General features: G+C 46.3%; 1 protein-coding gene across 11 annotated transcripts in view; it reads left to right on the top strand.

Annotated features, from left to right (window-relative positions):
* arid1aa (AT-rich interaction domain 1Aa) overlaps positions 1–24,399 on the top strand; it is a 62,913-nt gene extending 38,514 nt beyond the window's left edge. For 3 of the 11 annotated variants that reach the window (XM_084307790.1, XM_084307788.1, XM_084307781.1), the window contains 12 exons: positions 497–642; positions 2,608–2,693; positions 4,211–4,420; positions 4,923–5,127; positions 6,434–6,587; positions 8,547–8,755; positions 10,044–10,215; positions 13,514–13,639; positions 20,015–20,111; positions 20,337–21,156; positions 21,285–21,415; positions 22,250–24,399. In XM_084307790.1, coding sequence (XP_084163916.1) covers positions 497–642; positions 2,608–2,693; positions 4,211–4,420; positions 4,923–5,127; positions 6,434–6,587; positions 8,547–8,755; positions 10,044–10,215; positions 13,514–13,639; positions 20,015–20,111; positions 20,337–21,156; positions 21,285–21,415; positions 22,250–24,130 — 4,237 coding nt within the window. In that variant the 3' untranslated portion in view covers positions 24,131–24,399. The remainder of the gene's footprint in view (positions 1–496; positions 643–2,607; positions 2,694–4,210; positions 4,421–4,922; positions 5,128–6,433; positions 6,588–8,546; positions 8,756–10,043; positions 10,216–13,513; positions 13,640–20,014; positions 20,112–20,336; positions 21,157–21,284; positions 21,416–22,249) is intronic. The other 8 variants (XM_084307783.1, XM_084307786.1, XM_084307782.1 and 5 more) reach the window with 5 other exon arrangements.
* Positions 24,400–25,198: the final 799 nt, after the last annotated feature.

Below are 25,198 nucleotides of genomic sequence, written 5' to 3'. Positions count from 1 at the left end.
ACTCAGAGGTTAAGACAGCAGACAGCCATACAGACACTCGGAGGTTAAGACAGCAGACAGACATACAGACACTCAGAGGTTAAGACAAGCAGACAGCCATACAGACACTCGGAGGTTAAGACAAGCAGACAGACATACAGACGCTCTGAGGTTAAGACAAGCAGACAGCCATACAGACACTCAGAGGTTAAGACAGCAGACAGACATACAGACACTCAGAGGTTAAGACAAGCAGACAGCCATACAGACACTCGGAGGTTAAGACAAGCAGGCAAGACAGAAAATCTGAGGATGCTTTCCACTCCCTGCGGTTGTTATTGGGAATCCTCAGCAGTTCTTAAGCAGATGAGTGATTGTTTGAAACCGACATCTTACATCTTCTCATTCCAGTCCGTATTGGGGGGGGGGGGGGGGGGGGGGTTCCAAACCCAGATGAATGTAGTTAGTCGTTCTACGACCCGATGCTCATAAATATCCCAACCTCCTCCGTCCTCAGGATGCCCGGCTACGCCAACATGTCCCCAGGCATGATGGGCTCCGGTCCTCCCTACGGTCCACCCATGAACACCATGCCCGGCATGATGAATGCCCAGGGCGGGCCGCCCTACGCCATGGGGCCCAACATGGCCAACAACGCCGGCGGTGAGTGGCGTCGCAACGACGGCATCCGATCTGTTTCCTTTTTTTCCTCAATTATTATTATTATTATTTTTATTTTTTACAGTAATACCAATCAAATGTAATTAAAAATTAATACATTTTATATAATTAAATAAAACATCTATGGTCACATTACATTTCAGTATAAGTAATCAAGGCATAACACACTGATGTTGGTCGATAGTCAGAGGTCCATGAGGGGATTCCCAAGTTCTAAGCAGTGTTAATTTTGTCAACTAAAATGATGACGAAAGATGTTCATCAACGAAGGTTTTTTTCATGACGACAACGAGACGTGACGTCACGTTATTGAAGACCATGTGACGCTAACGAGACTATATAGTTTATTAAATATCGTTGACCACAACTGAGGACACAAAAATCTAATTTACAAAAACCAGGACGAAATTTCTCTTAATGTATGTTGATATTGTTGACTAAAACAAGACGAGACAAAATAATTATAACTTTTCTTAATGCCATCGTCCCGAGTAGAGCAGTGTGACGGGGAGCTCTGTTATTAGCATTAGCTGAAGAGCTATTTGAAAAGCTAGTTTTAGCTTAACGTTACCTTGGCTAAAGTTGGGACTATTCATAATCCAGCTGCAGACCTGCAAGCAAAGTACAGCAAGTTGGCAAAGGAGTATTCCAAGGTAAATCACTTTTTCACCAGTAACGTTACATTGTTTGTATTTCCATCTAGCTCGAGTTAACTAGTGGCTAACCTAGCTCACGCTAATGTGGCTAACTGACAATTAATGACATGTTGCAGACAGCCATACCGGTGACAATGTTTCGCTTTTAGTGCCAAATGATAAGAGTCTGAGGCGGAGTCTCAAAAGAGAATGTTGAATATTTATTGTGCATTAAAAATCACAACAGAGCCTCTGCTACTAGCCAACCTAAACGGAGCCTTCTGGAAGCAAGTGCAACAACGTATAATGTCCGTGTGGAACCAATGTGCCAACAACCTTTCCGTGGGTGAAGCATAGTTGTCATTTAATGATACTAATACTAATCTATACAATCACCTGTTGTTGAATAAATACCATTACTTTCTAGTTATTACTAAAAAACAGCATACAGTAGCTGTAAATAAGGAAAGGAAAAAAAAGTTTTATAATTTATATAATATAATTTTTTTTAGTACATTAACTAAAAATAGACAAATGTCATCCGTTTTCGTCGACTAAATCTAGACTAAAACAAAAAAGACAAAATTGAGACAAAAACTGACTAAGACTAAAATGCTCAGACATTTAGTTGACTGACTAAACGAAAAATAAATGAAGATGACTAAAATATATGATAAACGAAAAAGGAGCACTTGACACATGACAGACTAAAACTAAAATGAAAATAGCTGCCAAAATTAACACTGGTTCTAAGAAAGACGTCCTCCTTGTTCTTAAAATATCTGATAAAGATATAATATATGTACGCTGTTCCAGTTGCAAAGTGTCATGGAGAATCTTTGTAAAGAGGTCAAGTGTTGGAGGTCTTTGTTTCTTCCAGTTGTGCAGGATCCATTACATTTTTTAAGCTATATATGATATTATCCCAATTATTTTCCCAGATATGGGATCCTTTCTAATTCAGTACCAAAGAGATACCGTATAGGTGTAATGTCCAATGGAATTGCTTGACTTTAGTAGTCAAGTCATGAACCTCTTTCCAAAAACTTTTAGTTTTCTGCATTCCCAAAAAACATGGGTAATTGACCCTATACAAGTCATACACGGAGGTTCACGCTATATCCCCCAGATCCCCTCCCTGCTGAACAGGCGACCAGTAGGAGTCGCAGTTTGCAACGACCAGGACTCATACCCCACCGGCTTCCCACCCGCTAACACTGCCAATTGTGTTAGTAGGGACAACTGACCAAGCCAGAGATACCGCTGATGGCAGGTTTTTTTTAATCCTCAATTCTCTCTCTTATGCGTCTAGGTATGGCACCCAGTCCAGAGATGAACAACAAGATGAACAACAAAGTGGACGGGAGCGTAACACCTAAACCGGAGACCAAATCCAAGGTAACCTGTCTACCTAATTGTACAGTCTGTTTAACGGCAATTTTTCATTTCCAATGTCCTGTTTTCTCTTGCCCGTTACTTCACAGGTATGGTAGGGAGTGATCTTACGCTGTAGACAGCAATGATGGTGTCCAGTCGTGATTCCAGGTTTAGGGGTGTTTATTGCTGAAGTTGCAGTTGTACATTCAATTTATTGCCAGTGTGGGTTCTGTAGGAATTATATGGTATTCTATATTTATTTGGTATTTCTTGGCTTCTGGTTGCTGAGCTGCTGAGCTTCTGTTACTGAGCTACTGGTAAGAACGGTGTGCTCCTCACTACCTGTGTCCTAGTTGATTACTGCACCTGTGACCCTAAATACCTAACCAGTGCTGTCAAATCTAAAACCTGCCACCAGGTGTCCAATAATAATATTACAAATAATAAAATAATATGCCACCATCATAATGGCTCCTACAGTCGGCATACTAGGATACTGCGCCTGTGGTAATACTGTGGTAATACTTGGTGGGGCATCAAAGAGTTGTCTTGGCTACGTTGGTATAGAAAACAAAACCTGGCTGCAAGGTTGACCGTAGTAATAATAATAATAATAATAACCTTTATTTGTATAACACCTTTCGTACAAGAATTGCAGCCCAAAGTGCTTCTCAGCAGTAATGGAGACATACAATAGGCATACAATTTGCATATAATTGGCATAAATATAGATGGCCATAAAATGAGCACAGAATTGACTAAATAAATCAATGTATAAAGTGCCGACATAAAATGAGTAATAATAATAAAATAGACAGTAGAGGCAGACGTACCCACACACGGCACGGTGGTGTAGTGGTTAACACTGTCGCCTCACAGCAAGAAGGTCCAGGGTTCGATTCCCGCTTGGGGACCAGGTTTCCGCGTTGCCAGGGTATCTCCCAGGCCTTTCTGTGTGGAGTTTGCATGTTCTCCCCGTGCTCGCAAGGGTCCCCCCCCCCCCGATAAGATAAAACCCAATGGAAAAACATGCAGAACAGATCGCTTGACGAAGACGGGCAGGAGCACTTGGATTGGTCCCCGGGCGCGGTACCGCGCCGACGCCCTGTCTGCTCCCGGCTGCCCTTGGGGGGCAAGGACGACGGGATGGGTTAAGTGCAGAGCTCAATCGCATCGGCGACTGAGAAAAAGACAATGCGTGTGGGTGTGTGCCGCCCATTTCATGTCCCATGTCGTTGCATGCCGAATAAAGACCCCTAAAGAGGTCCTGCATTATATATACAAATTTAAAAAAAACAATGTCCCTGAGCTGGAAAACCTAAAAAACTTCACATACTGAGAACAATGCAAAGAAAGTTGTCTTTAATTTAAGACATCTGTGAATAAGTGAATTTCAAAAGCGGCAAACGTTTCAGTCTTCCTTGACTATCATCAGTACTTGTTGTGCAAAAAGCATTTCCGGGAAGAAGAAAACAAATCTACTTTAGGCACGTCAACAAAATATCTCTGAGCCCCGGTTGTTATTTCTCTCAAAACAGAAGTCAAATTCTTCCACGACGACCAACGAGAAGATAACGCGCCTGTACGAGCTGGGCCCCGAACCGGAGAGGAAGATGTGGGTGGACCGCTACCTGGGCTTCATCGAAGAGAAAGCCATGGCGATGAACAACCTGCCCGCCGTAGGCCGCAAACCGCTCGACCTCTTCCGGCTGTATATGTGTGTCAAAGACATAGGGGGCATGGCACAGGTTAGCATCGTGGTTATACACGCACTCACATATTCTCCCATCAGGTTAGCATCGTGGTTAAACACACTCACATATTCTCTATCCGGTTAGAATCGTGGTTAAACACACTCACATATTCTCCATCAGGTTAGCATCGTGGTTAAACACGCTCACATATTCTCTATCCGGTTAGCATCGTGGTTAAACACGCTCACATATTCTCTATCCGGTTAGCATCGTGGTTAAACACGCACTCACATATTCTCTATCCGGTTAGCATTGTGATTAAACACGCTCACATATTCTCCATCAGGTTAGCATCGTGGTTAAACACACGCTCACATATTCTCTATCCGGTTAGCATCGTGGTTAAACACACACTCGCATATTCTCCATCAGGTTAGCATCGTGGTTAAACACACACTCACATATTCTCTATCCGGTTAGCATCGTGGTTAAACACACGTTCTCCATCCATTTGCCTGTTTGCCTTGTATAATCTCAATTTTAATATCTGTCGCAGGTGAGTAAGAATAAGAAATGGCGTGAGTTGGCCACCAACCTGAACGTGGGCACGTCCAGCAGCGCCGCTAGCTCTCTGAAGAAGCAGTACGTCCAGTGTCTGTACGCCTTCGAGTGCAAGATCGAGCGCGGCGAGGACCCCCCCCCTGAGATCTTCACAGACAACAAGAAGAACCAGCCTGCTAAGGTGCAGCCGCCCTCCCCAGGTCAGAACCCTCTTTATTACGGCCCTCTTCAAGTTCACGGTCCACTCCGGGTACACGCGTTAAAAATGTACACCGATCTGTATCATAAAAGGGAGACAACACCATTGACCATAGTCATACGGTGGCCATTTTTCTCTTATGTCATGCTCAGGTTGGGATTCCTTTACACTGGTGCAGTATATACTGCTGTATATACAAAAAAAAAAAATATATATATATATCCACATAGTACTAATTTATACATGTTATATTCAGTTTAATCACCTGTACATTGTATATTACTATTGCACTTTACTGTTGTTACATTTTCACTCTGGTTGGATGTCAAACTTCTTTTCGTTGTACTGTATAATGACAATACATTTGAATCTAATCTAAAAATGGCCGCCCTGTGAATATGGTTAATGAAACAATGTCTACTTTAGCAGAGCTAAAGTTGAAATGACGTTATCAATTCTAGGGTGAGTTATTTTAAAAAAACAAATTAGAAAATTGAAAACGGTCAGTGTTCAAAGAAAAATGGCTCTAGGGTTGATTTGAGCGTCGCTTTGAAGTGGTGGGTGAAGCATCGCGATTTCTAATCTGCTCTACTGGCGACCACTCGCAGAGTCCTCTGCTGAACCAGAATGTTGTGGCGTCTCTCCACGCCGCCCTCTTTTCAACCCACGATACACCGATACTAGAAAAGTATTGCCATACCCAGCTGTTAAAAACGGTTCAATACTCCATTTTATTAGTATCGATACATTTAGAATAATAGCCTGATGCTGTATTTTCTATGAGTCTAGTGGATTGATTCTTTTTAATTAAAGAATTGTATAAAGAATTTTCCATGTTCTGTCATCCAATTATATATTCCATTACTTTTCCTGATATTTTTGTTTCTTTTTGCCTTTGGTATCGGTTTTAGAATCGGTTATTGTGATACTTGGGCCGGTAGCGCAGTCAAAATGTTTGTATCGTGACATCGCTAATAGTCTAATACCCGTACAAATGTTGTGTATTTCAGTGTCTTTGAACCCTTTCTGTAGTGTGGTTGTGAAAGGGTTAACCTTCTGTATTATCGCAGTGAAAGGGTTAACCCTTTTTGGTAGTGTGGTAGTGAAAGGGTTGAAGTCACACTGCCCTCCTCTGCCCCTCCTCTCTGGGTCTGCCCTCCTCTGCCCCTCCTCTCTGGGTCTGCCCTCCTCTGCCCCTCCTCTCTGGGTCTGCCCTCCTCTGCCCCTCCTCTCTGGGTCTGCCCTCCTCTGCCCCTCCTCTCTGGGTCTGCCCTCCTCTGCCCCTCCTCTCTGGGTCCCATCTGAAGCGTCCCTCTGCTCCACAGCCGGCTCTGGGTCTCTGCAGGGCCCCCAGACGCCCCAGTCCACCAGCAGCTCCATGGCCGAGGGGGGGGATCTGAAGCCGCCCACCCCGGCGTCCACCCCTCACGGCCAGATGCCCCCCATGCCGCCCGGGGCTAGGTGAGCCCATGTTAATACTAGGGATGGGTACCGAATTCGGTACTTTTGAGGCACCGAACCGAAACACGTCGGTACTACCGAGTATCGAATCAAGTGAGAAACAAAAAAATAAATAAAAAGAAATATTTTTTCTTTTTTTTTTACTTTACCTTTTTTTTTTTTTTTTTACTTTTTTTTTTTCATGTCAACGTTCACGCGCACAATATATGCTTACCTAGGATTTGACTTGATTCAACAACAAAGCAGTCGGAGCAATGACGAGCCGAAAACTGTCGAAATTGTAGTTATTTGAAGTTTGGATTTTTTTTTACGACTGAGGTAGGTAAATTAAATTTCTTGAGACTAAAGTACCGAAAAAAGGTACCGTTGGGTACCGGTATCGATTCACATGTACCAGTACCGGTATCGGTTCAAATGTGAAAGGTACCCATCCCTAGTTAATACCCCCCCCCCTTACAGTATAGTGATGTTTACATTTGATTAGAGGGATAGATAGATAGATAGATAGAGATAGATGTAGAGAGACAGATGGAGATATATGTAGATGGAGAGAGATGGAGATATAGATAGATGTAGAGATAGTAACAGTTGCCTTGTTTCACTGATGATACACGATGTAAGTCACGTGTATAGGTGTGCGAGAGTACCGACACTCGCTCAATTGAAAACAACGAGCGATGTTAAATTACCTCTGTCAATTTAAATAATAGCAAATTTTCTTAATTCTGTCTGTTGACTTAGCTGATAGTAAAACCTTGTCTTAAAAAAAACTAAAAACACTTGCTACTAATCAATCTACCTTGCCTATATTACTATTACTATGCTAATATGTCTACACTATTATATACTCAAGACTGTAGCACTCCGGTTCGACACTGTTTGACGAACAATCCTACGTACCCTTAGCTGCCAGAGTTGTACCCTTCCTGCTGACTTGTTGTTACAGAACTTGTAAGTCGCTTTGGATAAAAGCGTCAGCTAAATGACTACGGTAAATGTAATTTGCTAATTTGTAATTTCATTTTGACAGACCAGTCACCCTCCACGAGACACCCTGTTTACATAGTAACGTCAGTGAAACAGAGTAACTGACAAACTCAACTTCAAGTTTTGTTTTATTTGTCACATATAAGGTACATGTACATTACAGTGAAATGCTTGATTCTGTATGAGCCCCCTGAGAATGTGCTTCATACAGTAAAAAAAAGTTAAAAGAAGAATAAAGTCCCAACACTACAAATATACAAACTTTTCTCTTTTTTTTATGCAAAATGCAAGAATTAGGTATGGATGTAGTGCATATCTTTTTGTAATGTATAGATAAAATATGGTGTAGTGTTAAAAGTGTCTAAAGTGAGTGTTAAGGGTGAGTGTTTGTTTAAAGTGAGTGTTAAGGGTGAGTGTCTGTTTAAAGTGAGTGTTAAGGGTGAGTGTCTGTTTAAAGTGAGTGTTAAGGGTGAGTGTCTGTTTAAAGTGAGTGTTAAGGGTGAGTGTCTGTTTAAAGTGAGTGTTAAGGGTGAGTGTCTGTTTAAAGTGAGTGTTAAGGGTGAGTGTCTGTTTAAAGTGAGTGTTAAGGGTGAGTGTCTGTTTAAAGTGAGTGTTAAGGGTGAGTGTTTGTTTAAAGTGAGTGTTAAGGGTGAGTGTCTGTTTAAAGTGAGTGTTAAGGGTGAGTGTTTGTTTAAAGTGAGTGTTAAGGGTGAGTGTCTGTTTAAAGTGAGTGTTAAGGGTGAGTGTCTGTTTAAAGTGAGTGTTAAGGGTGAGTGTTTGTTTAAAGTGAGTGTTAAGGGTGAGTGTTTGTTTAAAGTGAGTGTTAAGGGTGAGTGTCTGTTTAAAGTGAGTGTTAAGGGTGAGTGTCTGTTTAAAGTGAGTGTTAAGGGTGAGTGTCTCAGCTCGGCTTCTCCTCTCTGCCAGTGTCAACGTCTTCATCGCTGCTCTCCCTCCTCTCCCCCCCTTGTCTAGGAGCAGTGTGAGCTTACAGGACCCCTTCTCAGAAGGTAGTGACCCCGCCTTCCCCAGGAGGAACCTGACTCCCAACTCCGGCTACCAGTCGGGCATGAGCACCCCGGAGATGCAGGGGCGCGGGCCCTACGAACCCAACAAGGACCCCTTCGGTGCCATGCGAAAAGGTGAGCCTGGCGCGCAGACGACGACCGAACGGGCACCAGAAGGTGCGATTTGAAACATTTGCTTTAAAGTGATGATGTGTGATTGTGTGGTGCCTGCCGGCTGAAAGCGCCGCCTCTTGTGTTTTCAACACGTTTTCAATGATTGTCTTTACTGTTGAGTTGAGTTTATTCTTTACTGTTGAGTTGAGTTTATTTTATCTCAAACAATCAACCATATAAAAAAACACAATTCATTAAATGATAAACAAATGAGGAACAGAAGGAAGCAAATGCTTATCTAGTCCTGCCCCTTCCTCACAATACCATACATAAAACAAAATCTCTTACAAACTTAAAATTACAAACAAAATAAACATCAATAAAAAATAACACATTTTTGTAGAAATAAAAAGTTACGGTGCGGCCGGGTAGTGCAGCGGACTAAGCGTCTGTCTACCACCGCAGAGACAGTGGGATCGAATCCGGCTGCGGTACCTCCGGCTTGGTCGGCCGTCCATACTGACACAATTGGCAGTGTCAGCGGGTGGGAAAGCCGGTGGGGTGGGTCCTGGTCGTTGTAAACAGCGACTCCTACAGTTCGGTCGGGGCGCCTGTACAGCGAGGGAAGGATCTGGGGGAGGTAGTGTGACCTTCCACACGTTACACTCCCCCAGTGAGAGTCCGCGCTGCCAGGTGAAAAGAAGCGGTGGGCTGGCTACACATGTGTCGGAGGAAGCATGTGATAGTCTCCGCCCTCCCAGACCGACGGTAGCGGGTAGAGTGCGCAACGACCAGGAAGGGGATTGGGAATTGGCATAACGACTAACATTGGGATGGGAGAAAAACGGAAAATGGAGGGGGAAAAAGATAATATTAAAAAATGAAAAGTTACTTCTCGTTTTTTTACTCCTCAATGAGAGTTTTCCTATATCTATTTTTGAACTGTACAATATTCTTGCAAAAAATAAATTCTTCATCTAAGCCACTAAGTACGCTTCTGCATCACGGGCAGAACTCACTCAATTACTATTCGATAGTCACTGAGAACTATTCGATAGGCCCTGGGAACTATTCGAATACTAATCGAAAATAGAGCTTCCATGTTAATATATGGTTTTGTTTAACTTTTTACTTGACAGCGAATGTGAGATAATCAAACAAGCGACCTAGCTGGTCTGCTAACATCTAACGGTAGTGGACCAGGCTAGCATATTTCCCGGGAACAAAAGCATTCATTCTGAACCTTACATCACTACTGCTTGAAATGTGTGAACTTAGTGAAACAACATGGCAAATATACACTGTTGTGATATTGTATATATTTTGAATGGGATGTATGATGTGCTTTCAGTTGGGGAACAGTTCCTGGGTCCTGCGACTGAGCAGCAACAGCAGCAGCAACCACCCCAGCAGCAGCAGCCACAGCAGCAGCCGCCCTTCAACAGAGGGCCACCTGGGGCCATGGGGAACATGCCTTTGGGTCCCAGACAGCAGTATCCCTATGGACCAGGCTACGACAGGAGGTGAGAGAGAGGGGGCAGGGGAGAGAGGGAGGGAGGGAGAGAGAGAGAGAGAGCGAGAGACATTCAGTTGCCTTTCGAGTTTAAATAAAGGTTTGAAACAAAAATGAAATGCTTTAAGTCATGGACACTCAATAGAACGTGAACAATTGTACATTTACACGAGTTAGGCAAACTTGTGTTTATTCAAATTTATTTATATTTATTTAAACTCAAAAGGCAACTGAGGTTTCCCTCGTTTCCTGTCACGTCGAGTGTACACACAGAATTAAGCTAAAAAAGGCGTATAAAATCCCACAGCATATAAAATCATAACAAGACGAGGTAAAGAGGATAACAAATCGATTAAATTACGTACAACTTGATTGACAAAGGTTGGAGATCAACTAGTGTTACGTGGGGACCCATGGTAATAGAGGATGACCTCTGTTTTCCAGATGCGTAAGGATTTTACCAACGTGTCCCGATATCGAGCTCGACACACCCATAGTTGTGGCTGTTTGTCGTACGCGATCAAACATCCGCAAACTCCAGAAAATGCACTGCCTGGTGCAAAAATGGAATCTTGCAGAGTACCTCAATATTTTCCCAATGATTAATCAAATCTATGAAGCTTACTTTGGATGGAAATGTATTTTTCATGAAGGAACTGTAGGCCTATCGATCTCTACGCCGAGGTGAAGCTGATTGATTTGACGTTATTGCACTGAAAATGCATTTAAAATCTTCCTGTATTGATTTCATTGTACTACCAAAAGAAACAAATTACCACCCCAGATTACTGAGGTGCCGATTTGCACGAGACTAATATTATCAGACGACCTCTGTGTTTGCCGAAATATGTTGGGTAATCTGCGGTACAATTATGGACATGGCAGATTCGCATGGGATTAAGATCACAGACGACCTCCACAATTGTTACAAAGCACTAGAGGTCCCCGGGTAATACTTGTCTCGTGTGAAAAGGTCTTAGGTTTACCAAACTCTATTCATTCATATTCATTTCAAACCTTTATTTAAAGTCAATAGTCACATTGAGTGTACATACAGGAATCGGCAAATCACACAGCATATAAAATCATGACAACAAGACGAGGCAAAAAGCGAGGATAAAGAATCGATTAAAACACGTTCAACTTAATTGACAAATGCTGGAGATCAATGTTTTAAACTCTGCAACAGAGGGGAGAATCTCCAGCTTTAAGGACTGTTGGAGTTCATTCCATGAGCTAGAGGGGCATCATAGCAAAATGCAGATTCACCCTGTTCAGAGCAAACTCAGGGGACCGTAACACTTTGAATGCCCAGCAGGGGGCGCACATTTAGTGCTTGAATGCCCAGCACCACTTCAATGTTAACGTTAATATCGCCTAATCTATGTTTTAAATTATGGCTGTGTCTAATCTGCCCGTTGCCTTATCAATGACCCATTTCCAGTCAACATTGTCGAAGCGGATTGTTTTTTTATCGGTTAATTTCCGTTTTATATCATTTTGAAAAGCCCTCGTTTTCACGGAAAAAAGAAGATATTCCATGATAATCGCTCTGTACTGGAATATTCTAGAACATTGTCATTTTTCGGCCTATTTATGAATCGTTTTCAAATAAACGCTAGATTATCGATAGTATACGGTATGTGTACCGTACTTTTCGCACTATAAGCCGCACCTGAATATAAGCCGCAGCAGCTAAATTGAATGATGTGTACATATATAAGCCGCACTGGACTATAAGCCGCAGGTGTTTTAATGTTTAATTACCATATGTAATTAGCATTGGGACACAATACTGTCGGACAAATAACAAGAATTAACTCATTTACAAGTTGTATTAAGTTTAGCAAATAAGGGAACAGATAAATAACATTTCAATGCAGTCAAAAAAGCAATATTTTGATTTTTACATTTTCGGGTTTGGTCACGTCGAGTCACATATAAGCCGCACCGTTATATAAGCCGCAGGGTCGAAAAATGGGGGAAAAGCCGCGGCTTATAGTCCGAAAAGTACGGTACATGTACACGCTGGTGCCGCGCGCTGAAATCGATTCTCTCAGTTCCTGATCGCTTTTACAGTCAAAACAGCCATATCACATATAGGGGGAAAGCTTATATCTCCGTGAAAACTGGTCTGATTATCCTAATACTGGTAAAATAGATTCCTTACCTGAGATCAGATGGTATCCAAATGGATTATTCCAATTCCTTGATCCACCGCGTATACTGTACAACACATAATCCCCGCTGCTCTGAGCGTCCAGAATGAAGCTGATCGACTCCGGTCACATGCGTGAGAAGTAAAATGTGGAGTCCGGTTTTTTTTTTCTCATGCCTTTTCATTGAGTCCCATCCAAAAGGGTGAATTACCATCTGGGAGACGATAGGGGGCGCTTTTTTCACATCTGAGCGCCTGGAGTGGCTGATTTACCAACGGTAAACTCGGTTGATGAAATATGAATTCAGATCGCTAATAAAAAATAAAAATGAGAAAAAAACGAATATTCTCGTTATGGGCATTCAACGTTATGGGCATAAACCCGAGAAAACTCGGGTTGGGCATCCAAAGTGTTAAGGACCAGCCAGTCACTAGAACAGGTTCCATCCAAAATTCCATTCCAATAATGATGTAGTATAAGGAGTTAGCCTACCAATAATGTAGTATAAGGAGGTAGCTTACCAATAATGATGCAGTATAAGGAGGTAGCTTACCAATAATGATGTAGTATAGGGAGGTAGCTTACCAATAATGATGCAGTATAAGGAGGTAGCTTACCAATAATGATGCAGTATAAGGAGGTAGCTTACCAATAATGATGCAGTATAAGGAGGTAGCTTACCAATAATGATGTAGTATAGGGAGGTAGCTTACCAATAATGATGTAGTATAAGGAGGCAGCTTACCAATAAGGACCATAAAAATTAACAAATACCAGTGTTTGTTGCGCCCTCTCCGTCAAGAGACCTTCTCATAAAGGACACAGTGATGAGTGTTGCATCTATCTTTAGTGATGGTAGCTTGAATACCACTCAGGGGCGACAGTGGCTCAGGAGGTAGAGCGGTTCGGTTCCCACTCCTCCCGGGCAGCGTGTCGAAGTGTCCTTAAGCAAGACTTATTGCTCCCGATGAGCAGGTTGGCACCTTGCATGGTCGCTCCGCCGTCGGTGTGTGAATGTGTGGTGAGGGAATGGGTGAAATGTGAGGAACAAAAATTGTAAAGCGCTTTGGATAACGGTTATAAAAGCACTGTTTACCATTTACTCAAGCAAAGTGGGATAAACTCTCTCTTTATGTCCTCTCTCCGCAGACCGGAGCAGGGGATGGGTCCAGAGGGCAACATGGGGTCCGGTGCACCGCAGCCAAACCCCATGATGGCCGCCAACGCCGACGCCGGGATGTACTCGCCAAACCGCTTCCCGCCTCAGCAGCCACGGTCAGTTCACCTTGTAGCTTTACGTTCAGCCACGGTCAGTTCACCTTGTAGCTTTACGTTCAGCCACGGTCAGTTCACCTTGTAGCTTTACGTTCAGCCACGGTCAGTTCACCTTGTAGCTTTACGTTCAGCCACGGTCAGTTCACCTTGTAGCTTTACGTTCAGCCACGGTCAGTTCACCTTGTAGCTTTATGTTCAGCCACGGTCAGTTCACCTTGTAGCTTTATGTTCAGCCACGGTCAGTTCACCTTGTAGCTTTACGTTCAGCCACGGTCAGTTCACCTTGTAGCTTTACGTTCAGCCACGGTCAGTTCACCTTGTAGCTTTACGTTCAGCCACGGTCAGTTCACCTTGTAGCTTTACGTTCAGCCACGGTCAGTTCACCTTGTAGCTTTACGTTCAGCCACGGTCAGTTCACCTTGTAGCTTTACGTTCAGCCACGGTCAGTTCACCTTGTAGCTTTATGTTCAGCCACGGTCAGTTCACCTTGTAGCTTTATGTTCAGCCACGGTCAGTTCACCTTGTAGCTTTATGTTCAGCCACGGTCAGTTCACCTTGTAGCTTTATGTTCAGCCACGGTCAGTTCACCTTGTAGCTTTACGTTCAGCCACGGTCAGTTCACCTTGTAGCTTTATGTTCAGCCACACAGCCGAGCGCTTTCATCCAAAGTACAGACGGTGAACAACAAGCCGGCAGGAGGGGTTCATCTCTGGCAGCTAAGGGTCAGTGGCGTTCAGGGCTGTACGCTAAGCTTTTTCACTAGGGGCACACTTGCCCCTAAATGAGAAATTTAGGGGCAAAAAATATTTTTTAGGGGAAAATTTTTAAATAACAATTTTACCATTATTTATATCGATTGTTTTTGATTTAAAAAAAAAAGAAAAAAATTTTATATAATTTTTTTTAATAAAATATATATATTATATGATCATACTTGTAGTTGTATTATCTGCGAGACATCGCCACCACGCAACAAGTCAAAATGCTCGCTATATGCAACCAGCTCCACTGTCTGTGTGTACTCGAGTAGCCTCCAGCTACGGCCAGGATTCTCCGGAGCTGCAGCTGGACCCTATACTGTAGCCTCCAGCTACGGCCAGGATTATCCGGCGCTGCAGCTGGACCCTATTGACTATATTCAGCGTGCCCTCAGCTCGAATACGCATCGACTCATAAGACATTGATATCAGGAGCTATCTGTAGCTACTGCTATATAAGACAACTCCTCAGTGAACTATTTAGTTTAATGGGACGTTTCGTTTTGAACAGTGAGCTAACGCGAGCTATCATGCACTACTAGACTTGCTGCAGCATTTGTTGATATCAGGAGCTATCAGTAGCTAGCCTGCTGGCAGGCTCACCGAGGTCCCAGTGTCCCACTAGAGACTAGTGTTTACAACAGCCACGGGTGCGGGAGGGAGGAGGAGGAGGCGCAGCAGACGCCGCAGCTCTCTCCGTGTGTCTGAGTTCAGTTCAGCTCACTATAGGAGGTTGAACGCGTCGAAAATATGAAGCAATACTAACTTTACTTTTCTTCATAGCTAAATCAGACAGTCAGCCAGTCTATCAGAGTGAGTGCTCAGTCGATTGTTCCCGCTGATCATACCTGCTGAGTGCTCACTGCTCAGCTCGCGTGAGTGACGTCATCTTGTCATCACACGCCTTGAATAATTTAGGAGTGAAATGCGAATGAAAGGCTTGAAAGCACTACTCGCAAGCCCGCCCCCAGATAATATTTACCAATCGCAACGGCCAATTAAAGGGGCAATTCGCGATCATCTCATCGCAGTGTACAGCCCTGGCGTTGTTTGTCAAATAGTGTTGAACACTGAGTAAATGGTAAAGAAGAGAGTAAGACGAGATAAGATATTCCTTTTATTGATCGCCTTGGGGGGAATTCAGGCATCATAGCAGCACAGGGGAGGGGGGCTACAGGTATGGGCAGGGTAATAGTAGAAAGACATAAATACAGGCAATACAAATTATAGTACAGTAGAAAAGTAAGTCAGTGTAAACAATATAATGAACTCTGAATATACGCATCTGAGCAAGTAGGCAGTGTGATCAAAGGTGCAGATGAGGGATCAGTTATATAATTATACATTACAATAAATATGCTTAGAGTGCATAGTAGTATAGACATATGAGCATGATGGGTAGTAGTACAAGCAGGGGAGGAAACTAACTTTTTGGCTTACTAGCCAACTGGCGAGTATATGATTTGTTTTTACCAGCCAAACTGATTTTTTACCAGCCATAAATAAATCGCTAGTTGTGATAATTACTTCTTTGTATGTCTTCGTCTAAATTGATTTTCAATCATAGTAATAATCACACCGTGTCTCTACTCTTTAAAATATTTATTACCATAAACATTAATAAGTGTCTCTACTCTTCACAATATTAGCATAAAACATATATTAATCACACCGTCTCTACTCTTCAAAATATTAGGATATCACATATTAACATGAAAGAGGGAACTATTCTGGACTGGGTTGGGCTGAACTGGGCAGTGAAAGATGCTGGACTGGGCTGGACTGGGTTGGGTTGGACTGGGCTGGGCAGTGAAAGAACCAAGCATTTCACTGTAATGTAATAGCTAAATAAAACAACTTGAACTTGACTTGTTACATTTGCACTCTGGTTGGATGCCAGACGTATTCTGGTTGTACTGTACTTGTGCTGTATGATGACAATACATTGGAATCGAATCTCATGTCAACGCTAGGGGTTCAGCAGGTGTATTCTGAATGACAAGTATGACAACATCACTGTTGTGAAGGGCATATGGGCGAGTGGTGATATGGGGGGAAACCCGGTAATAATTCGGTAATAATAAAATGTCACTCGGCTGCATTTAAGCAAAGCCGCTCAGTATAGTCGTCCACTATGTTGAGCGCACGTTATGGTAGCTTGTTACATGCTAGGTAGCTAGCCGGCTAATGCTGGTTGACTTGAGTGAGTGGAATCGTTAGCCTCACGCCCACTTGTCATACTCATCCGACTCGAAGGAGACTCGTCACATGCTGTTGTTCGCCCCCATGTCAGACCGCACTGATATCCGAAAGCGACGACTCTACATGCAATTATTTTCATCCACTGATGTGTTTTTGTCAGTTTGTCTACGTTGTCAAGCCGGTGACAGGAGTCTGTAGGGCCGCACGCAGTGGTCTGTCCACTTCCCCTAGATGGGCGGCATCTTCTAGAAAACGAGTGTTCATTGGAGGAGCTTAGAGCGCAACGATGATGTTCATTGGTTATGGATTATTTTGAGACTCAAATGGGAGGAATCATAAGGGGGGAGTCAGAGTTCGGCTTGTGCCAGTGAGCGAATCAGCAGAATGATTGTTTTGTTTTGTTTACTACTCGCCAGTGTGGCGAGTGCTCTTCATGAATCACTCGCCAAACATAAGGAATACTCTCATTTGGCGAGTAAAATGGCCTAATTTCCTCCCCCGAGTACAAGTATAGTGACATAGTAGTATGGTACATAATAGTAAAAAGATAGTTAGACGTTTTTATTTTTTTTTCAAGGTTCGTGGCTTTTAGGCCATCGAAAACACAATATCCCTCTTTTCAACTAAACGCAAGAACAAGAACCGCAATTGTGCGTTTCTGCAAACGTACATTTCGTGCCCGTTTATTGTTTTGTTGTGTCCCTAAACGGAATACAAAATGTTCTCAGCCCTCGTGGGGTGTTAGCGTTCCTGTTCCTCACACAGTGTTCACGAGGTCTGGTAGACCCACAACATATGACGACACCCAAATATACATCAGTACACAATCCCCCCACAGCCCACCCCTCAGTCACATTGAATCATGCATCACCGAACTCCAAACTTGGATGACCCACAACTTCCTCAAACTCAACAGTGACAAGACTGAACTCCTCATCATTGGCACCAAAACCACCCTCACCAGATCCGGACCCATCACACTCACCATTAACGACTCCACCATCACCCCCTCCCCCCTAGTCCGCAACCTTGGTGTCCTCCTTGACCCCACCCTCTCATTTGACCCCCACGTCCGCTCCATCGTCAAAACATCCTACTTTCACCTCCGCAACATCGCAAAAATCCGTCACTGCCTCTCCCCCCCCGCTGCTGAATCCCTCATTCACGCCTTCATCTCCTCCCGCCTGGACTACTGCAACTCCCTCCTCACTGGTATCACCTCCCGCTCCCTCCATAAACTGCAAATGGTCCAAAATTCAGCCGCCCGCCTCCTCACTAACACCCGGTCCCGCGAACACATCACTCCTGTCCTCCACTCCCTCCACTGGCTCCCCATCAAACACCGCATTATCTTTAAAACACTACTCCTCACCTTCAAAGCCCTCCACAGCCTGGCCCCCCCCTACCTGACTGATCTCCTTCTCCCCTACCGCCCAACCCGTTCCCTCCGGTCCTCCTCCACTGCCTCCCTCACTGTCCCGACATCCAAGCTCAAAAACTTCGGAGATCGGGCCTTCTCTCGCACTGCACCCCGACTCTGGAACTCCCTCCCCCAGTCCATCAGAGACTCCCCTACACTCTCCACCTTCAAAGCTCGCCTCAAAACCCACCTGTTCTCCCTTGCCTTCAACCCCCCCCACCCCTAAACCCCCCCCTCCCCTCCAACCTGATCGATATGTCTCTAGTCTTTTTTTTTGTGCCATCAGGCTGTCTCCCCCGTTCCCCCCATGGTCTCATGTTCCTTTGTTTTTGTTTCTTTGTTGTTTTGTTTTGTTTCTTTGCTTTCGCCTCTTTGTTTGTACCCCTGCTCCCGACTACTGTCAGCGACTTCGGGTTATTGAGAAGCGCTATATAAATTAAATGAATTATTATTTATTATTTAACATTACTGGGATTTTAAAACAATGAAGCCATAACACTTGGTGTAGAAATAGTTAACAGATGTTCACTTTATCTCAATTACAAGCCATCTAGACGGCATATATGGTTAATATTTGCCATTTACCTCTGCTAGAGGTGATATTCATTATTTGTGAACCTTTTTTGTTTCTTTTTTGACTGTTTACTTGTTTTCACCAACGATTTCCATGCTTTCTGGTCCAGTGGGCCTGAACACCATCTATGTGATATAAATGTGTAGGGGGTCTGCACAGTGTGCACTCCATGTGTAACATGTGTTCCTTTTATAATAGAAAATATAGTATATACCGTAATTTTCGCACTATAAGCCGCACCTGACTATAAGCCGCAGCAGCTAAATTGAATGATGTGTACATATATAAGCCGCACTGGACTATAAGCCGCAGGTGTTTTAATGTTTAATTACCATATGTAAGGGTTCGTGCACAGAGGGGATTGTCGGGCAAGAGATGGCTGTTTGAGGAAGCTCCCATTTATTAACTTGCAGCAGCTGTGTGCCTGTGAGAGAAGAGCGAGTGAGAGTTAAAGGTGGTGGACTGTAACCTGTAAAATCCATAGATTTAGGAGGTCCCCTAGTGGCCGTTAGCTGCAAAAATCCATAGATTAGCCGCACCGTTATATAAGCCGCAGGGTCGAAAAATGGGGGGAAAAGGCGCGGCTTATAGTCCGAAAATTACGGTATGTTCTTAACATAAGATTTGTCGAGACCAATGATGTCTCGGAACCTGTTAAGCCTTAAGGTCCCCCTATAAGGACCCCCTGCTTTTCTTTATCATAAATCGATCAATAGAGACCGTATTAGATCCCCAATTATCATATCATGGGGTATCATTGGAAAGGCACACTCATTGGCTACAACCCTGTGCAAAGATTTTCGAGATCGCCAAATGATTGACGGAACTAGAGCCCCGGGAGTCGGGGTGGTAATGTGTACTTTTGCGTACTTTGGGGCACGCCTCACCTAAAATATTCACGCGACCCGGCCCCCCCCTCCGTTCACCCGCGGATGATCAGTCATAATAACGCTTAGGACCATGTACAGTTGAAAATTTTAATATAACGTTGATCGGTATCAAACGCCATTTGATAATCTAATATATGCATTTATGTCTATATCTCACGTTCTAGGAAATACTGCAGAAAACGATAAAAACATATTTATACTCTAGACGGTATTTTCGTATGAATGTGTGAATGAAAAAGTAAAACGTTCCTACATCCTGAACGATAGCTAATCGATGTTGAATGGGCCATAGTAATGTCAATTTAGCAATACAATTTAAAAAGTTATAGCCCTGCAAAGAAGGTGAACATCTCCATAGACTTATAGACAGTACTGGCAGAGAATGGTTTAGGATGATCAAAGTGGTGGCAGAGAATGGGTTAAGAGGTTAATGTTTTTCAATATTTTGTAGTGAGTCCATACACTATATAGCAGATGGGTAGTGTGTCACGTAGAAATGTCAGTCAAGCTAACGAGAGATGATGTTTGCAGGCTTGATTCCTATGGTAATCAGTATCCTGGCCAGGGAACGCCCCCTAGTGGCTCTTATCCCAATCAGCAGCCTGGATTGTACCCACCGCAACAACAGGTAATGTGATCCCTCTCCCCATGATGTCATAGTGATGCTATTCATTACTGAAGTATAGATTTCATCTGAGCTATTGTTGTGTCTCATACTCAAAAGAAACGCCCCCTTTGGCCCATTTTACCGTCACTAAGTTACTAAGCCATCAGATATTTTCTATTTGTTGCTTAAGAAGACGTCTGAGACGAGTGCTGCCGCTGTGTTGTTGACTCTCCACTCTCTTCACAGAACTACAAGCGTCCCGGCGAGGGGGGCTACCCGGCGGCCAAGCGGCACGAGGGGGAGTACAGCGGGCCCTTCCCCGGCGGACAGCAGCCGCCCCAGCAGCCGGGAGGCTCCAGCGCGCCCCCCGCGGGACAGCCGGAGTCCTACGGCCAGTACAGCGGGAGCGGGCCGTACCCGGGCCCCGACCGCCGGCCCCCGGGCCCGGGGAACCACTTCCCCTTCCCCTTCGGCCGGGAGCGCATGCCGGGAGCCGCGGGGCCCAACGCCCAGCCCAGCATGCCCCCTCAGATGATGCCGTCGGGCCCCGACGGGCCCCAGGGAGGCATGTGGCCGGGACGGGGGGACATGAACTATCAGAACTACCCCAGCCGACCGGGGGGACCCGGGGGCCCCGCCGGCATGAACCGCCCCGAGGAGATGATGCCGTCGGAGCAGCGGATGAACCACGACGGCCAGTGGGGGGGTCAGATGGGGCCGCGGCAGCCCCCCTACGGTCCCGGGGGCCCCGCCGGCCCGCCCATGTCCCGCTCTGTGCAGCCCAACTACCCGCCCCCGCAGGGCGTCCAGAACCACATTCCGCAAGTGTCCAGTCCGGCCTCCATGCCCCGTCCCATGGAGAGCAGGACCTCGCCGAGTAAATCCCCCTACATGCCTGTGGGGATCAAGATGCAGAAGGCCGGCCCCCCGGTGCCCGCGTCTCACATAGTGCCGAGCTCGGCGCAGTCGCCCCTCATCCGGCGGGACATGCCTTTCCCCCCCGGCTCCATAGAGGCCACGCACCCGGTGCTGAAGCCACGCCGGAGACTCACCATGAAGGAGATCGGTACGGCCGCAGGGCGCGTCAAATGTCAATGGGCCTATTTAGTCATTTTATCTTGCCTACAGATTATGTTTACCGAACACTGTTTTATGGTTTTCCTTTTGTTTGTTTGTTGGTGTCGCACCGCTCAGGCACCCCAGAGGCCTGGAGAGTGATGATGTCGTTAAAGTCTGGTCTGCTGGCCGAGAGCACCTGGGCCCTGGACACCATCAACATCCTGCTGTACGACGACAACAGCATCTCCACCTTCAACCTCAACACGGTGAGCCAATCGGCCACGCTTTGTGTGTGGTGGCAACACAGCGCTAAGACGTTAAGTGGGATGGTGGGAATTGATACGATTTTATCGATACGATTCCATTATCGATTCTTCTTATCGGTCCGATTCTTTACCGATTCCCTTATCGATTCCTGATGCGTTTATAATTTAGATAAATAAATTGGAAATGCAGCAGAACTAAGCTGGTTAGAATAGCAACATGCAACTTGACATTTCTGATAGTCATTTATCATTTATTGTTGAGCCCCCATGTCAGAAAAATACAAAAAAATAAATTAACTACACTTAAATAAAATAATGTATTTGAGAACTAATTGAATCTATTGAACTGTAGTTGCATTCAACAGGTCGTTATTGCAAAAGATAATTTGTTAGCAATAACCTACCTGTATAAATAAAGGCCAGCTCAGTGTTCTCTCTCGGTCTCTCTCTGCAATGAGCATGGCTATTTAGCTAGCTAGCGGCTAACGTTACTTTAGCATGTAAATGAATGACTAGGATGCAAAGCACTTTCAGTTTTCACTGCACACACAAAACGGTTGCAATATCGAGCCCTTTAGGTTTTCCTAGTCAAGGAATCAAATAGTCTGCTATGGCTGCATGCGTGGCGCTAACGTTATTGTTTTTTAATGCGCAACTGTCGGAAAAACATGGCATCGATAAGAGGAATCGATAGTCACGGAGGCATGCGATTCCAGGAATCTGACAATTAGGAACCGGTTTCCAATCGATTCCGATTCTCGATTCCCATCCCTAACGTTAACGCTTAATGACTGTACAAAAATACCTAATCTGTTTCTAATGTTCCGTCCTCAGTTGCCCGGCCTCCTGGAGCTGGTGGTGGAGTACTTCAGACGCTGCCTCATCGAGATCTTCGGCATCCTGCGAGAGTACGAGGTGGGAGACCCCGGCCAGAGGATGTTACTAGCCCCCGACGGAGACCGGAACGGCGTGGAGGAAGAAGCCCCGCCGATAGAGGACATGGAGGAGGAGGACGAGGAAGACGAGGAGGACGAGGAGGAGGAGGACGAGGAGGAGGAGGGGCCAACAGAAGGGCAGGCTTGCGTGAAGGACGAGGAGGAGCAGGAGCCGGTCTCGCGACCGCGGGACGGGGAGAAGGCGGAGGACGAGGAGAGGAAGGCCGAGCAGCCGAGCTCCTCGCAGTCCTCGTCCGCCCAGGAGAGACCCAAACAGGCCAGCAAATTCGACAAGCTTCCCCTCAAGGTGGTACGAAAGAGGGACCCGTTTGCCGCCGGCCTCCGCGGAAAAGTGCAGGAGTTCGACAGCGGCCTGCTTCACTGGAGTGCCGGCGGGGGAGACTCCACGGAACACATCCAGACCCACTTCGAGCCGCGGCGAGACTTCCTGGAGCTGCGGAAGCGGGTACCGGTGCCCCGGCTCAACGCCAAGAGAACACCGGCGGACGACGTGGTTATAAACCCTATAATGATGATGATGGAGGCGGACGAGGCGAGGCCGGTGCAGGCGTCTTCCGCGGAGAAAGCCTCCACGTCGGAAAAGGTCGGCTGGTCGGCCGTCAGCGAGGCGGCGGCGAAGGAAGATGATGATGAGGAGGAGAAGAAGATGGACGCCGAGACGAAGACCTCCGAGAAGGAGAACTCGAACCACCAGGAGAACAACAGACCCCTGGCGTTCTCCAGCAACGGGTCGACCCAGCAGATCCAGGGCGTCGCCGCCACCATCCTGGAGGACGAGCCTCACAGTAAGGACGAGGGGCCGCTCATCACGCTGGCCAACTGGCAGGACTCCCTGTCCCGCCGCTGCGTCTGCATCTCCAACATCGTCCGCAGCCTCTCCTTCGTCCCCGGGAACGACCACGAGATGTCCCGGCACCCCGGCCTGCTCCTGCTGCTCGGCCGCCTGATCCTGCTCCACCACCGGCACCCCGAGCGCAAGCAGGCGCCGCTCACCTACGAGAAGGACGAGGAGTCCGACGAGGGCGTGGGCCAGCAGGACGAGTGGTGGTGGGACTGTCTGGAGCTCCTGCGGGAGAACACGCTGGTCACGCTGGCCAACATCTCGGGCCAGCTGGACCTCTCCGTTTACCCCGAGAGCATCTGCCTGCCACTGCTCGACGGCCTCCTCCACTGGGCCGTGTGCCCGTCGGCCGAGGCCCAGGACCCCTTCCCCACGCTGGGCCCCCACAGCGCCCTGTCGCCCCAGAGACTGGTCCTGGAGACGCTCAGCAAGCTGAGCATCCAAGACAACAACGTGGACCTGGTGCTGGCCACGCCGCCGTTCACCCGGCTGGAGAAGCTCTACGGCACCCTGGTGCGGATGATCGGCGACCGCAAGGTGGCGGTCTGCCGGGAGATGGCGGTGGTCCTGTTGGCCAACCTGGCGCAGGGCGACAGCCTGGCGGCGCGCGCCATCGCCCTCCAGAAGGGCAGCGTGGGCAACCTGCTGGGCTTCCTGGAGGACAGCCTGGCGGCCACGCAGCTCCAGCAGAGCCAGAGCACCCTGCTGCACCTGCAGGGGATGCACTTCGAGCCCACGAGTCCGGACATGATGCGACGGGCGGCCCGCGCTCTGCACGCCTTAGCCAAGGTGGAGGAGAACCACTCCGAGTTCACGCTATACGAGTCTCGACTCCTCGACCTCTCCGTCTCGCCCCTCATGAACTCGCTGGTGTCCCACGTCATCTGCGATGTACTCTTTCTGATCGGCCAGTCATGACAGCTGTAGGGAGCTGTGAGCTCCACATTCTCGGGGTTTTATCCGTGTGTCCCCCTCCCTTCCTCCTCCTTCCTCCCCCCCTCCTGGTAACCTGGCTTGTATGTATAAAGGGGGGGGCGGGGACTCAAGCTCAAGTGACTGTTTTTAATTTATGCAAACCCTTCAGATTCCATTCTCTGAGCCCCTCCCCCGGCCGTCCTCGCTCGCGGAGGGATATCACTGAGCTGCGGTGGATTTACAAAAAAAAAAAAACTAAACGAGAACCAGAGTGACGCGACTTGTGTAAAAGCGTGAGAATGCCGACTAGACGGCGGCGGGCCGAGAGCGGAGCGTTTCCCCGTGAGGGTCAGGAGGCCGTTCTCTGCACTTGGGGGGAGAGAAGTACTTTTTAAATAAAAAAAGATAAATAAATGAAATAAATAAAATAGCTGAAAAACAAAAACTGTAACCAAAGTTGCTGTCTCGTTTACAGTGAGTTTGGGAGACTTAACGCGTGTGCCCTGAGCTCTCCCCTCGAGGGCACGGCGAGTCTGTATCTGGTTTGGGTCCCGGGGTGGAAAAACAGACTGGGGGGAAAAAGTGGCCTAACTGGTAATAGTTGCTGTAATTGGATTCTCACCAGTCAGCCCCACGACGGTAGACGGAACCTGCCGTCGGCACGCAGACACCTTCACCGAGGGAGGCCTGTGCGGTGTGCAGTAGATTGTAGGACATTTTCTGTACCGTACTGCTCTTGAGTGTAAGCATTCTGTAAAACACAAGTCTCACACACACACACATGCACACACACACACGCCGCCAGCGTGGCTCTCCTAGAGTTCTGAGGTCATTTTTAGTTTGATGTTTAAGAGAAAATGGCTTTCTTCCCCAAAGTATGGAGAAACCTACAACAACACCCTTACCTCCTCTCTTTATCCCTTGATTGTATGAATTTAACCCTTATGAGAAGAAATCACCTCTTAGGACTGGTTTTCGACTTCAGATACAGCTTTGCTGTGGTGTATATATGATGTTGTACATTGCTCTTCCTCTCTCTCTCTCTCTCTCTTGTGTCTGTCTCTCTGTCTG

The sequence above is a fragment of the Notolepis coatsorum genome (genome assembly GCF_963971535.1).
Source record: "Notolepis coatsorum genome assembly, chromosome: 2".
Lineage (NCBI taxonomy): Eukaryota > Metazoa > Chordata > Actinopteri > Aulopiformes > Paralepididae > Notolepis > Notolepis coatsorum.
The sequence above is the reverse complement of the archived record's forward strand: the minus strand, read 5'-3'. Positions and strand labels throughout refer to the sequence as shown.